Genomic DNA, 16,161 nt, shown 5'->3' on the forward strand with positions numbered 1-16,161 from the left:
TGTTCGGTCGGGACACTGGACAAACAAGCAATTTTGCCCTTCGCTCCGGCACACAGGCGGAGCCTGGAGGGGCTCTTGCCCCCCGCCCTCAGCCCCTTCCTTCCTTCCCCCATTGGATCCCTCCCCAAATCCCCGCCCTGGCCCTGCCTCTTCCCCAAGCACACTGCATTCCTGTATTTGCCCTCTTAGTCACTGAACTGCACTGGGAGCTCATGTTCAGCTGATTTCCATCAGGACCCCTAACCTGTTTCTAGTGTCACTGCTTTCCAGGATACGGTCCTTCCATCCACTAAGTGTGTAATCAATTCCATCATTATGTACTGCAGGAAAACAGAACAGGATGGTACCTTTTATAATGTCCATGATGCAGCTGCACAGACACAAAAATGCTCGTCTTTGCTGTGTCTGTTTTTTCAGCTGCCCAAATTCATTTTGCCTGACATCCAGCACTTCCTTTATATATTGAGAGAAAGATGGCTCTGAAAAAGAGATACAGAGGGTTTTTGAGACCATCACTGTGATATGGGGAAGCTGCCCTGAATGTAACTGATGCAGCAACAAATATCTGCCAGAGTCTGCAGAGAGCCTCAGATAATAGCACTGAGAGGTGTGGGTGGAGTTTATTTTGTGGGAAGAGCTTGGAAGAGAACCTGTCCCACAACTTTTTACTAAACATACAAAGATTTTGCAAGCAGCATGCGGTATTGGAGCTCCCGGTGTAACCAGCATAAACAGCCAAAACTGAATATTGTAAATGCTTAGAATGCAACTGTATGTTTAAAATAAATGGTGCTGCAAATATCTAACTGCTACTAGATATGCATAAAATTCAATCCATCACATTTAACACAGTGGTTTTCAATTACCCCACCCCATATTTTAGGACTCCACCTTTGAATATTTTATTTATTAACAACAATTGGTTTTATGTTCTATAGAAGTTGCAATAACATATGGGTTTGCATTTTATATTCATTTTTCCTTTCTGACTGTGTTACATAAAAATTAATATGTTTAAGGAGCCTCTTATGGATAAAAGTATGAAGCTGCAAACTCACCGATGAGAGTCAGCATCTCGGCAAATTCCTCCATGTGTTCTAGAATGGCAGACAGTACATTGAATGGGATGTCTCCCGAAAATATACTACGACCCACAAAGGAGAACAACTCAGACACTTTTGAAAGCAACTGTCGTGCATCTCTGCTGATTTGATTTTGAACCTTGGGCTTCAAATTTTCTGCAAAATACAAAAAATATAGTGAGATGCTGGGAACGATTTCAGAAAATGCACTGGAGTTTTCTTCTTTGTTTTAACAATAAACCCCAGAAAACGTTAACTGTTTCTCACTTCCTTGACTTCTCTCGGACAACTCAGCTGCATTATGATAAGCCCTTGCATACTCCTAAATAGAGATGGGCAAATAATAGATTTATCAGTTCACCGGTAATTCCAAAAAAATCAGGGGGGAAATCATTTTGAGTAGACCCAAAATTGAAATTTTTTGAAACTTTTGGTGAATCAAAAAGTTGAAATAATTTTATTTCCTGGCAAAACCATTTTGTTATGGGTTTGTGCATTTTTAATGTTTTTTTCTATTTTATTTTTATAAAATTGAAGGTAATTTCAACATAACCAGCTGTTTCAAACTCAAAAATTGAAACTTTTTTTCCAAAATGTCAAAACGAAATATTTCAATTCTCCCCTCCCCCCCATCAAAACAATTTGGTGAAATGGACACAAATTTATAAAACGTTGATGCTGAATCTATATTTTTTGCCAAAAAAAAAGTTGTGTCTAAATAAATGTTACCCAGCTTTAGTCTTAAGATTCTAAAGGCCAGATTTTCAAAGACATTTAAGGCACCTACAGCTGGAGATAGCCGACTAGTGGGATTTGGCACCCAGCCAACTCCTTTTCACTTAACTATGATCCCAATAAGTTGAACCCATTCTGAGGTCATTGGAACAAAATGTCCATATAGAAACTCACGGACAGCTGAGATAATATCCAAGCCCATGGAGGAGTTGAGTAGCTGTATGAGAACGTCGGCTGTGTTCTTTTCAAACCGGTTAGCATTCTCTATTTGATTCAATTCTTCAGTCCACATATTTTCAATGACAGTAGATATGATTTGTGCAAGAATTGGCTTGTTCGTCTTTGAAAATTTGCGAAGAATTTCTTTCAACCCTGACTTCTATAAGAAAGAATATTTTCTAACTACATGAGTAGAGATATTTTACACACACACACACACACACACACACACAGAGAGCTTAAAACGATCTCTCCTCTTCTGCTGATGTTTTTGTACCAGTGTATAAAGTACTACTCACGTCTGTAACATATAACTACAGCTGAGGGAATAATGGATTTTTAATTTAGGGGCTGAACTAAAACCCCTTTGTTTATTAAGTTTCTTGTTGAACTTAAAACTCAGAAAATGCTATTTTGAATCAAACAGTTTCTAGTTGACTCAAAATTTAATTATTTAAAAGCAGGGGAGGGGCGAAGTAGGTCACATGATGGCCCGCATGTCGGCGCGGCCCACGTTGGCCCCTCCCCTTTTTTGCGGTGGCCCACACGGCCCCCCCCACTTTTCCGGCAGTGCCCCCCCCCCAGTGTTGTCACTGTTTAAAGAGTTTTGATTTGATTTAAATCAACCGAAACATTTTAGTCGACTTGAATAGGCATTGTTTTTGAGTTTTTCATTTTGATTTGGCTATTTTGGGATGTTTTGCACTTTTTTTTGGTCCACGTGTATTTCTTTTTAATTGACCAACTTTGAGAATAAAATGCCATTTCAAAACGAAAAGTCGCAATGTTTTGAAAAAGTGAAAATGTTCAATTTTTATGATTTTTTTCAGTTTTCCCCTCCCCAGAACTATTTGTTGAATTCGACCCAAATTTGTGAATAGTTTTGGAGCTTAAAAAAATGCATTTTGGGGGTAGAAAAACTATTTGCCCCTCCAAAAAATTGCCCCTTATAACACTTATTAATCATTTAGTAACACTTTATAATCTATTTGTAAGTGTTCCCCTCATGTAAAGTGTGACCAATAGTATAATAAACATGCACAAAACCATCCAACATAGCAGAGTGGGGAACAAAGCTCAGAATTTCCTGGCTTCTGGTCCCTCTGTTCAGTGAAGGTCAGGCAGGTGCTACACAGGAGGAAAGAGAGAGATTCTGCTATACCTTGCTTTTTGCCAGCCCTTTGATACTCTGAATGATGTGTTGTGAAAAGCAGTTTTCCAGTTCTGAATCTTGGTACTTTTTAACGTTAATGAAAGTCAAGTAGTAATCAAACAGATGTTTATGGTTCACCTAGAACAAGGAAACATTTGTTATGCAACCATCCTTTATACCCTCAGAAAAACCTTTCTTAAAGCACATGAAGAGTCAGATAGGAACGTAACAATGGCCATACTGACCAATGGTACTCCTGGGGGAATTCTGTGCCAAAAATTTTTAAATTCTGCCCACAATATTTTAAAATTCTGCACATTTTATTTGTCAAAATAAGACTACATAATCACACCAATTTCAATTATTTTGGTAATTTATTTCAAAATACCTGTCAGCAAGTATGTCTGTAACAATACAGACACACAAAAGATTTCCCCCAGGAGTAGAGAGTTAAAGAAATCCCTAAGACAACCCAAGTTCCTGTTTCTCTGCCCCCTCCCCTGGCCAGAGCCCAGCCAGGGGGCCAGACACCCACAACTCCTCTCATGCAGAGCCCAGCTGCGGGGGGCCCCCTTGCCCAGATACCCACAGCTTCCCCCAGAGCCGCCCAGAGGATTCAGGTGGCCCGGGGCAAAGCAATTTTGAGGGCCCCTTCCATAAAAAAAAGTTGCAATACTATAGAATATGATATTCTCATGGGGGCCTCTGTGGGACCCGGGGCAAATTGCCCCCCCCCGGGCAGCCCTGGCTTCCTCCCTCCCCAGAGCCCAGCCACCCACCCCCTCCCCCTCAGGACACAGGGATCGAGAGGTAGAAACAGCCTGATGCTGGGTCCCAGGTTTGTGTGGAGTTTGCTGTGCACTACCATCTCCTTCCCTCAGGGCACGCTGGGAACAGCAGCAGGAACCCTCTAGCTCCTTCCCCGTTCCCCCAGCAGTGTCTTCTATGTGTGAGCTGGGCTCTGCCAGGTCCAGAGGCCCCTAGTGGCAGTCAGCAGCACTGCAACCCATTTCTGTGGGGGGGAAGGAAATTCTGTGCAAAAAACATTAATTTCTGCAACATTCTGCATTGAGCAGTGGCACAGAATTCCCCCAGGAGTACAATAGTTCATCTCACTCAGGATACTGGGCGAGATGAACCATTGTACTCCTGGCGGAGTGGCCAATGCCAGGTGCTTCAAAGGGAACGAACAGATCAGGGCAATTATCAAGTGATCCATCCCCTGGAGTCACGCCAACGTATACCAGCTGAGGAGCTGCCTGTCACTATTTCAGTGCCTAGGGCTGGAGTAACATGGTGGTGAATCAGCCCCTTAAATATTATGGGCCTGATTCTCTCCTTTCCCGGTGCTGTGGGACATCGTTCGCTCCAATGTCAAGTGGGGGTGAAATAACACCTGATCATGCCCCTGATGGTGGCAATTTACATTCCCTTTGCACAGGTGTATGTAATGCACAGGTTGCAAATCCATGAGGAATCAGATCATAGATTCCAAGGCCAGAAGGACCACTGAGATCATCTAGTCTGACCTCCTGTATAATACAGGCCAGAGTAGGGGAGGTTACTTACCTGTAACTGGAGATTCTTCAAGATGTGTTGTCACTATCTGTATTCTGGAGCTTTTCAAAGTACTAGTATCCGTCAGTCTGTGCATACACCCTTACATTGCCTTACATGGTGGTTTTGCCTGAGGCAATAAAGGGCGGGGTGGACCGACTGTGTCTTCGATTCCTTCTTCACTGCAGACCTATCAGATCCGCAGCAAAGGGTTTGGAATACAGACATGGACCACACATCTCAAAGAACCTCCAGTTACAGGTAAATAACCTTCCCCTTCTTCTTCAAGTAATTAACAAGCAGTACCTAGGTAGGCAGGGGTGCGAGGAAGACAATGGAATCGTTGAGGCAGAACAAACAAGGGCAGGAAGTCCAGAGACTTGCAGAACTTTCAGAAACAAGAAAATTACTACTGAACAGCATGGAAGATCCTGCCTATATGCAGTACCCAGACATGGGTGCTGGAGGGGACAGGGGTTGGAGGTATTTTTGTTTGGAAACTGCCAAAATGGTGTCCCTGGCCCTTAACTCTATGAAACTCTCAGAAACACGAAACTACTACACAAACCATTAAAATTCCTGACTAAGTAAAGAGTAAAACCATTTTATTTGGAAAATGCATCACCAAGGATGAGAGGCCAACAGAAGCTGTGACTTAGACCATGAGGAAGTAAGAAGGAACTGAAGACACAGTCAGTCTGCCCCATCCTTTATCACCTTGGGCAAAACCACCAGGCAACGTAAGGACACATGCATGGACCGATAGACGCCACTACCCTGAAAAACTCGGGATGCATGGTGCACGCACATTACCTTCAGTGAAATACAACAGAGACCCCAGCACTGAAAGATCTTCCCTGATTTAATTCTATTTGAACTAGAGCAGATTTCTTAGAAAAAAAATCCAAACTTGATTTTAAAATTGCCAGTGATGGAGAATCCACCACAACCCTTGGTAAATTGTTCCAATGGTTTATTCCCCTCACTGATAACATTTTACACATTTCCAGTCTGAATTTGTCTAGCTTCAACTTCCAGCCATTGGATTATATTAGACCTTTCTCTGTCAGACTGAAGATTCCATTATTTAATATTTGTTCCCCATGTAGGTGCTTAGAGACTGATCAAGTCACCCCTTAACCCTCTCATCTAGCCCCTCAACATCTCATGTCTATACAGCTGTAACCTCCTCCTCTCTGGCCTGGACAAATCCCATCTTCCCCCCACTCTCCATTGAATCTGTTCAAAACCCTGCCACAAAGATCATTGTCCTGGTTCATCACTTTGATCACATCACACCCGACACTGTGGCATTTTCTCCGCTCCACCATATCAAGCACAGAGTACTTGTCTTCACTTTTCTGGACCTGCACTGCTGGTACTCACCCTGCCTCTCATCGCTCTTCTTCTAAATATTTCCTTAAACACAACTGATGCTATGCTGTGTGGTTATTTTGGTTTGCTGACAATTCCAGAAAAATCAGGAAAAATAACTGTTTTGGATCAAACATTTCACTTTGATTTCAAGCATTTTTTAACTATTTTTTTAAAAAAGGAAATTTCTAAATGAAAAGTCACATTTCAAATCAAAAACCTGAAACATTTCAGAGGACAGATGTCAAAACAAAAATGTTGTTTTTTTTTCTGTTTGGTTTTGTTTTGTTTTCAACCAACCAAAGCAATTGAGTGAAATCAACACAAATTTGCAAAATTGTTTTGATGTCACCAAATTTGCTTTTTTTCAGCAAAAAAAAAAATTTGTCCAAAAATGTTCCCCAACTCTACTTTCAAGGACCTTCACAGCTGGTCCCTACTCTGTCCCTCATCTCTCATACTCTACCTCCCTCTAAATCTCTCCTTAAAAACAGGTGATGCTGCGATGGTCCCCCATGGTACGCTGCTACTGTTGCTTATTCTTCCAATAATAATCTCACTGCTGTCTTCCCCATCTGTCTGTAGGTCTCATCTTCCCCATCTATCTGTATCTCCATTTAAGTTCTCTGAGGCAAAGACCATCTTTCTGATTTTCAATCAGTCAACTCACCTTTATTATGCACTCCGCAAACAAAGTTTTAATAAGTTTTCGCCAGTCCCGGGTCCACTTATCACAGAATAACTCAGTGGAAATGAGCTGTTGCCATTTCTAGGAACAGAACAAACCTATCAGTTGACTGTTTTTAATAGGAATGAAAAAAAATCAGTCTCACTGGGTTTTTCTGGACTCACGTCAATATCATCAAAAAAGAATTTTTCCTGTTCAGACAGTTTGGGAAATAACTCCTGGATCCATGATTCTGCTACACTCATAAATTCCTTGGGCCCATGGGTCTGCTTAAGGTCCTGAAACTCCTTGAAGATAAAAAAAGGAGCAAGTTACAGAAGTGGTAAACTCAGCTTTTCATCTCCTTTATAGACATTAAATCAAACACTTGAAAAGAAAGTCACCAATTTCAAGACTGCATTTCAAGACTTGATACTATTCAGAAGCCTAAATATCAGGTCATTGGAAAATTCAGTTGTGCAGAACTTATTATCAGATGTCTGGGGAAACAACAGATTTAAGTAGTTCTGGGAGCTACAAGAGAAAATAACTGAAACCAAGGGCCTGTCTACACTGGTAAGCTACTGCGCTGAAACTTTCTTGCTCAAGAGTGTGAAAACTCACCACCACTGCCCCCCCAGTTTCAGTGCTGTAAAGCACCAGTGTAGACAGGATCCAAGTGCTGGGAGCGCGAGGTGGTTTACCTAGAGCGCTGGGAGAGCTGTCTTCCCAGCGCTTGCACACGACCCCACTGTCCCTTTAAAGCGCTGCTGTGACAGTGCTTTAAACTGCTAAGTTTAGACTTCGCTCAAGACACAAATTGGACCAAATTGCAGCGATTCAGTGAGCAAACACTTTTTTTAGGGTTGCCATCTTGTGCTTCAGAATCTAAACTTCATTAAAAATAAAGTCATTATTCTAAGGCCTCAAGGGTGCTAACAAACCCTCCAAATTGTGAACAAAGTGTGAGTTATAGATTGATAGATTTAAAGGTCAGAAGGGACCATCGTCACGATCTGGTCTGATCTCCTGTAAACACAGGGCAGAGAACTTCCCCAAAATAATTCCTGTTTGAACTAGAGTATATCTTTTAAAAAAAATCCAACTGTGTTAAATGGTGGCGGGATTAGTTGAACAGGCTGGCAGAGCTGGTTGGTCAGTAGCTGATGTAAATTGGCAACAGCTCCACTGGAGTCAATGATACCACAGCTGGTATGAATCATGCAATGCTCCATTGGAATCAATGGAGCTGTGGCAATTTACACCCGAGGAGGACCTGGCCCACTGAATGCACACTAGGAAATTGCATAACAAGATTCCACCATTGCTACGACTGGTTCACCAGCGGGAGCCCTGGTGTAGACAAGGCTCCGGAGGTTTCTGGCATGTTTGCCATGCTTCCAATTAGCCTGCTCTGAGCAGTTTTATTTGAGAAGGTTTACGCGGGTTCTCTGCCAGGTCACATATGGCACCTCGGTGACAATTCATGGTTTTACTAATGGACATTTTTGGCACAACAAAGTTCGTTGCCGCTAATGAGGGTATGAGCGTCCTGAAAGAAACCTTGGAACATTTAGAGAAAATTCCTCATCAATCGCTTAAAATGTTCATTTTACCCTTTTGGTTTGCAGTAAATCTTCTGTTCTAGAGAACAATTCCAAAATCTGCAGTGATGTTATCACGGGGCTGAATGATATTTTCTTTGGGTGTTTCAAGAACTTTGTGACCAAGGTGAGTGTTAAATTAAGGCACTGCAGAACATCCTCCAACTCCTTTGGCTGCAAAACATCCTCTGCATTTCCTGTCTGATGTCTGCGTATACAGCAAAGGAAATAGCATTGAAAACTCAGCTCTTCAATAATCTATTGCATTTTAACTTTAAAATATCATTTAAAATTAATAAAAATATGGGACAACTAGTATATTAGGCAAGTACTGCACAGACCCACAGTGACAGAGATCGGGGCCCCATTGTGCTGGGCACTGCACAGACACACAGTGAGAGACAGTCCCTGCCTCTTAGAAGTCACTGTCTATACAGACAAAGGAAAGATTATTATCCACAGGTTACCAATGGGGAAGTGGGGCCCAGAAAGACTAAGTGACTTGCCCACTTGGATAAACCCATCAGAGATTGTGAGGCACCCAAATATTAAGCCAATGGGGGCCAGATAAGTATCTGAGATAGACAGAGGTCAGTTGGGGTCAGAGCTAACTCTCAGTCCCTCTCTCTGAGGGCCCAGAGTGAGTCATTCAGGGCCTTGGTAAGTGCTAAGTTACACACAGCTCCACACAGCCTTGATCCTCTGCTCCAGCCAGGGAGTGCTCAGAGTACTGCAGGGGGGGCCCAGCAAGTGCTAAGCATTCTGGGATGTCTCGGGTCATACCTCATAGCAGTGTAGGACCACATTCAGACACAAGACACAGCAAAGGGCGGTCAGGATTAGACTGTCCTTGCCTGAATCCCCACCTCCTGGCCCCATTCTTCTCCAGTGGTGGGAGTATTTGGAATTTGTCAGGCAATGTGGCCAGTTGTTTGGCGGAACCCATGTTAGAAATTCAAAAGTTCATTGGGCAAACCACCATAATATTAATGTAAAAGTCTCCCTTTAATAGCTATTACAGCGACAATGTTTCATAGTGTAATAAATAAATAAATAAAATATAATCTAATATTGTTTGGTTCTTACCATCAAACAATAAAAATATAAAATCAAGTTCTACCTAAAGTAACATGGTGATCCTCAATATTATCCCCATATCAGCGGGGGGTGGATATGTTTATACTGAAACAAATAGTTTTAATTATTTAAGTTTGAATTTGTATAACTTGTTTCGTTCTGAGGTTTGTTTAGGAATAGTTAAAGGAATTAAGTTATCAATTCAAATCTAGTGAATGCCCATGACACCAAGTCCCACAATGTTGTACCAGAAAAGGGTCGTGTCTGTACAGGTACTCGGCAACAATACAAAATCCTCAGAGGGGACCCAAGCCAAAAACTAGCTCCCTGCACCAGGAAGCTGATAGCATTGTTCCTTCTCCGCAGCAGACATGATGTTCTAACAGTTGGTTCAGGGAGACACCTGGCCAATTACATGCAGACGCCCAAGCTCCAGTGTCTGTACCATGTGAAGGAAGCTGAGAAAACAGACTTTGGCGTAAACCTCCAAATGGTGAACTCTTTATGTTATGATCTGGAGCCCACAGCAGCAGCCTGGTGCAAGGCACCTTTTGTGCACTGGTGCAAGCACATATTTTATGCACTGGTACAAGGACACCTTTTGTGCACTGGTATCATCATTGCAGTAATATAATCTCATCCCCAGTGGACAGTATACAAAAGCTGGGGAAGACTGAACATGGACAGTATTAAGTGCATTGCCTGAAGTGTTGGTGTCATGTATATCTCTATATATGTAGGTGTATGTATCAGAAAGGGACACATTCTAAAGGAGCAGACCAGGAAAAAGTGCTACTCTTAGCTGAGCACTAGCATGTGTAATCACATCACCTTTAGTAACCTGGAAAAGGGTTTATCTTCAAATCAGTAACTCTGGAGTGGGTACATCTATACCAGGTGTAGCAAGGGGGGGGGGGAAATCAGCTCTGTCTACAGTATACACATATGACACCATCCTATAATTATAGGATTAGAAAAGTTCCCACATTCAACCAAGGATTAGCAATAGCTACATTGTATTGTAAATTATTGTTTTTAAAACAGGAAACAGAAAAAGCCACTTGTTTAATTCTTGTCAAAAGTGCCACTGAAAGCAGTTCAGGTCTGGGGTCTGTAACACTGCACCCTAATTAAAACTCTTATTTAACTAAGATTATCATGGCAAAATCTTGTGTGTCCTGTTCACAGCCTCGTTGCCTGTGTTCAATCCAGTGAGAATGTGTTCGGTCACTTGGCAGTTATCCACTCAGTAGGTCACCTTGAAGACAATGTCTATAATAAATGCAGCAATGTATCTCCTCTGGTAGTTTATCACCCAAACAGGAAAATTCCACCGATGGCCTGTTGCTCTGAAGAGAGGTATCAGCACATTGGCAGATACAATATGTTTGAGGTGTGGTCAGAAGGAAGGTACCATAAAATCCGTTGTCATCGTTGTCAGTAGCCTGCCAGGCTAACCAAGCAATCATAGGCGCCAACTCCATGGGTGCTCTGGGGCTGGAGCACCCACGGGGAAAATTAGTGGGTGCTCTGCACCCACCAGCAGTCAAGCTCCCCTCACCCCCCGCCCCACCTCCTCCTTGCCTTGCAACGCCACGTCCCCGCTCCTCCACCTACCTCCCAGCGCTTCCCCCCCTGGCCGCCGCCAAACAGCTGTTTGGCATCGTTAGCATGCTTCAGGAGGGAGGGGGAGGAGCGGGAAAGTGGTGTGCCCAGGGGAGGAGACGGAGAAGAGGCGGGGTGGGGATTTGGGGAAGGGACTGGAATGTGGGCAGGACCGGGGGCAGAAGAGGGTCGAGCACCCATGGGAAAGAGGGTAAGTCAGCGCCTATGCAAGCAATAGGCTTGCATGCGGAGGGTAACATATAGTGAAGTGGCTGGTATCCCAGTATTGCAATATATCTTAAAATTACGGTTATGGTCAATTGGAGTGCAGGGTCACAGGGTTAAATTTTTGCCAAACCCCAAAAGCACATATACACCTATACTAATTAAGCAGATGGCAATTCCCATTTTCCTGTTATCTGTTGTGTTAAGAGTAAAGTCCTCATCTTATGTAATAGGGACAAGGGTTCGTTAACACCCATAGCCCAGTGGGCTAGTTCGCCTTTATTATATTTACTGCTTTACATTATATTCTGCTTTGCATTATATTCAGCGGTAATGCAAGAAACCTACAGGCCTGTATCTTGTAAGACATTAGCATCAGCAAGTTAGCAGAAGGGTTAAGGCCTATGAACTTTGAACAGATAAACATTGCACAAATAAACAGCCCAACGGAAAACCCCAAGTATTTGGGGAGCTGAAAATAAAGGTTAAGGGCCTCGGTACATCTGTGGATATACTGTATTTGAGACAGACACTGTTTTGTGCGGTAAGGCTGACCAAGTGGAAGACTCTGATGGAGAGGGTGACCTAGGCTGGAAATAGCCAATTTTGCATTGTAACCAATCGTAAGGAGACCCACCTCATAAAAATTATTAACGATATGGATAAAGCCAAACAAGCTATTACCCAATTAATGAATGAAGGCGATGAGTCTTCAACAATCCCCAAGGTGGATTTTGAAGTAAAAGACTGGATTAGTGTCCAAGGAATTGCAATAGAGATTATTTTCATTATTTTAGGTTGCACTCAGTGTAAATTCAATGTGTATAAGCAAAAACCTAAACAGGTACCAAACATTAATGATGGCAAATATATATATATGGTACCCTTCCTCCACCCCAAGCGGTGGAAAATGGCCTTGAAACTGTCCTCACAGATGTTTGACCATCTACATCTTTACCTGTGTGATGGGGTTCATTTACAAAGGGGGGCATGTAGCCTATAGGCTAGCCTGCTTACTTGCCTATATATCTTTTCTTATAAGTTTCTTATTTTCTTATAGGTTTGATTATTTGTTTTATTAAGTTAGCATACATATGTCGGGGACCTTTCACCCAGATAGCAAAATTAGATTACATATATTCAGGACCTTTCACATAGATAGGTGGTGAAAAAGCATTAGGTCAATGTATGGCTGTGACCTTTAACATAGAGGATGTGTTAAAACAGGTTGGCATAGAGGCTCTCCTAAGTTCATACCCTTTCAAACTTAACCGGTACACCACAACTTGGAACTTGGAAAGAACCGAAATAGCCAGTTAGGACTGAAACAACAAATGTGATACCTAACCACAAAAGGGCCATGGTAACCAATTGACATATATGATAATAATTTAAGATCACTGATGTACTAACCTATAGGAAAAAGACACTCCAACATTAGTAAGATGAGAAAATACAAATAAGGAAAAGGGGCAAATCCCCTACTGAATATGCATCAAACATAGTGGTGTCAGCGTAACATATTATAAAAGTGGCATCCCAGCCTTGGGGCGGTAGGAGAGAGAGAGATGTAGTCCTTGGGAGGTGCCAGAATGATGGCCACTGGTGATGAAGGGGAAGGTGATGGTGATGCGGAAGATGATGGATAACACTTCAGCTTGTTCTACCAGGGATGGTGTGAGTATCTGGATGTGCAGATGTACATTCTGTAGTATCTCTATCTTACTAAGTTGGGGTGTTTGTGACTGTGCTAAATGTACTAATAAACTATATTTGTAAATATAAAAGTGTGAGTTGTCGCAACTGTGCACATCGGGGTTCCCAACTACATAACAATTTAAATAATACTGGGCCTGATTTTGAGACAAGAACCTGTCAACCCTCAAAGTGATAACTGGGGATTCTTAAGTAATCAATATAATTAATACACAATCTAAAGATCAGGCAACAGCACCATCCCCTCCTCCTGCTTCTCCCCAGGATGGTGGTGGCTGCTTTCTGTTTCTTTCCTACCTTGTTAAGAAGTTTGGGTGTAAAATACTCACCTGGTACCAAGCCAAGCCTCTGTCCTTCTGACAATGTCATTCAAAACTACATTGACATCACCTTCCTGAAACGACTGAAAGAGCACATAGCATAGAAATGGGTCAGCTTTAAAGCTCATCAAAAATTACAATTCTTTTCCATGGAGAACTTCAACTTTTTGAAAAGAAAGAAAGAAAGAAAGAAAGAAAGAAAGAAAGAAAGAAAGAAAGAACACCTTTTGGATATTTGTTTCTTCTATGAACAATCAACATTTTTACACCAAAAGGAAAAACAAAACAAAGTTTTGTTGAAAACCCAAACTTTCTTGAAAATCAGTTTTGACAGAACATTTTCAGTGAGCCCTAGTCACCTTTATCCTCCCAGACTTTGCAGGTCCTGCACCCCGCATGGCTAAGCCACACTTACAGATCACATCCTCCATGCCCAAAATATTTGGCATGTGTCCTGATCCAGCTCCCATTAAAATCAATGGACAAATTCTCATTACACTGGTGTGACAGCACCACTAGACTTAAAGCTGATTAAGTTGAATGGTGGGGACTGAGCCCGATGCTATTCAGTTAGACAAGCTGAGGTGGAAAGCCTCGGGTTGGGAAACAAGCAATGAAACCCAAGCCAGACACCTCACCAAGGCCTTGCAGGAAATTACTAGGGCTGCTCAAAAGCTTCCTTCAGCATTTTTTTCCAATGGAAAATTGGGGTTTTGACTAAATGAAAGTTTCTCCAAAGGTGAAATTGGCAATTCCAGTTTTTTGTCAAGAAACAGAACACACACACGCACACACACACACCTCTAAAATTTGCGATTTTGGCCATTTTTTCAATTTTTGGCCATTTATGGCTGCAAACATTTTGGAGCTCAGTTGGTGAGATCTGAAAAAATGTCAGTATCTGGGTTTTTGTTTTTTTGATTAAAAGTCAAAATTTTTGACAGGAATTTTGATTAAATTATTTTTTCCTGTTTTTGACTAAATTCCCAGATTTAATTCTAGTGTCCCTTAGATCCCTGTCCCCCAATATTTGCCCCCTTCTTTATTTTGTTTTAATTGAAATTTTCCATAGGAAAAACAAAGATTTTATGACCAGCTAGAAAATATGGCTTAGGAAATAAAAATTAACGGGAGGTGGCCCCATTAATGTGCTTGTTGTCTGTTAGTCTTACGTTTATTCCACGACCATCTGCTAGGCGACTGGTGATCCGCTGGTAGACGTTGTCCAAGAGAAGCTGCAGTGGCAAATGAATGTGAGGAACAGGCTCTCTACAAAAATTCTTCAGGGCAAGCATCTCAATGACTTTCTCTGCCAGAGGAGTGCAGCTCCCGATGAAGGTCTGATGGGCGTTTATCATTGCCAGAACTTTCCTGTACAGGTGGGATATAGCTCTATGTTAATAAAAGGGTTCACTTGGGGAGGTATTTGCTGTGGGCAGACTGGTTTATTTTTTTTAAACTACACTAACTATCATTATAGTTTTGGCCCAAGGAGCTGGTATCTAAGGCTACATCTACACTACGGGGGGGGGGGGTCGATTTAAGATACGCAAATTCAGCTACGTGAATAGTGTAGCTGAATTCGACGTATCGCAGCCGACTTACCCCGCTGTGAGGACGGCGGCAAAATAGACCTCTGCAGCTTCCCGTCGACGGCGCTTACTCCCACCTCCGCTGGTGGAGTAAAAGCGTCGATTCGGGGATCGATTGTCGCGTCCCAACGGGACACGATAAATCGATCCCCGAGAGGTCGATTTCTACCCGCCGATTCAGGCAGGTAGTGTAGACCTAGCCTAAGAGGAGGAATAATTCTCTCCTCAATACTGTTGCTTTACAATGACCTGCAAAGGAAAACAAAAATTGGGCTGGCGATGTTTGTGGCCTCTTTAGGATGAATGGTGACTTGTACTGCTCTGTGCTATAGCTGCTCGAACTCAATGCTGTTTATGTCAGTCACTTGCAAGACAGCATGTTGTATTTTGTATATGTTTACAATGTGATATTTGAACATCTATAAAACTATTGATATAGACTGGAGTGGTTCTTGGTGAATTCATCAACTTGTGGCTTGGTTAAGAATAACTACTTGTCCGGCTCTGAGAAACACTGTCTAAGGTAAAAGTACACCTGAAAGGAACCTAATATTAAAAATATAGATTAATAGATTCATAAATTCTGAGGCCAGAAGGACCACTGTTATTATCTATTCTGACTTCCTGTACAACACAGACCACAGGACTTCCTTGAAATGATTCCTTTTTGAATTACAGCAGATCTTTTAGAAAAACATCCAGTCCTGATTTATAAGAACATAAGAACCTAAGAAAGGCCGTACCGGGTCAGACCAAAGGTCCATCTAGCCCAATATCCTGTCTACCGACAGTGGCCAATGCCAGGTGCCCCAGAGGGAGTGAACCTAACAGGCAATGATCAAGTGATCTCTCTCCTGCCATCCGTCTTCACCCCCTGACAGACAGAGGCTAGGGACACCATTCCTTACCCGTCCTGGCTAATAGCCATTAATGGACTTAACCACCATGAATTTATCCAGTTCTCTTTTAAACTCTGTTATAGTCCTAGCCTTCACAACCTCCTCAGGTAAGGAGTTCCACAAGTTGACTGTGCGCTGCGTGAAGAAGAACTTCCTTTTATTTGTTTTAAACCTGCTGCCTATTAATTTCATTTGATGACCCCTAGTTCTTGTATTATGGGAATAAGTAAATAACTTTTCCTTATCCACTTTCTCCACATCACTCATGATTTTATATACCTCTATCATATCCCCCCATAGTCTTCTCTTTTCCAAGCTGAAGAGTCCTAGCCTCTT

The 16,161-nt window shown here is 42.2% G+C and overlaps 1 protein-coding gene across 3 annotated transcripts in view; it reads right to left on the reverse strand.

Moving 5' to 3' along the window:
- LOC101946831 (E3 ubiquitin-protein ligase rnf213-alpha-like) overlaps nt 1-16,161 on the reverse strand; it is a 151,932-nt gene that overhangs the window by 96,114 nt on the left and 39,657 nt on the right. For 2 of the 3 annotated variants that reach the window (XM_065594210.1, XM_065594211.1), the window contains exons 17-25: nt 14,507-14,705; nt 13,344-13,417; nt 8,404-8,599; nt 6,973-7,095; nt 6,791-6,889; nt 3,199-3,327; nt 1,992-2,196; nt 1,059-1,238; nt 348-479 (exon numbers count right to left, since the gene is read on the reverse strand). In XM_065594210.1, the coding sequence (XP_065450282.1) occupies nt 348-479; nt 1,059-1,238; nt 1,992-2,196; nt 3,199-3,327; nt 6,791-6,889; nt 6,973-7,095; nt 8,404-8,599; nt 13,344-13,417; nt 14,507-14,705 (1,337 nt within the window). Of the gene's footprint in view, nt 1-347; nt 480-1,058; nt 1,239-1,991; nt 2,197-3,198; nt 3,328-4,758; nt 4,907-6,790; nt 6,890-6,972; nt 7,096-8,403; nt 8,600-13,343; nt 13,418-14,506; nt 14,706-16,161 lie in introns of those variants that run through there. The other variant, XM_065594212.1, reaches the window with a different exon arrangement.

The sequence above is a fragment of the Chrysemys picta genome, chromosome 4 (assembly GCF_011386835.1).
Source record: "Chrysemys picta bellii isolate R12L10 chromosome 4, ASM1138683v2, whole genome shotgun sequence".
NCBI classification, from domain to species: domain Eukaryota; kingdom Metazoa; phylum Chordata; order Testudines; family Emydidae; genus Chrysemys; species Chrysemys picta.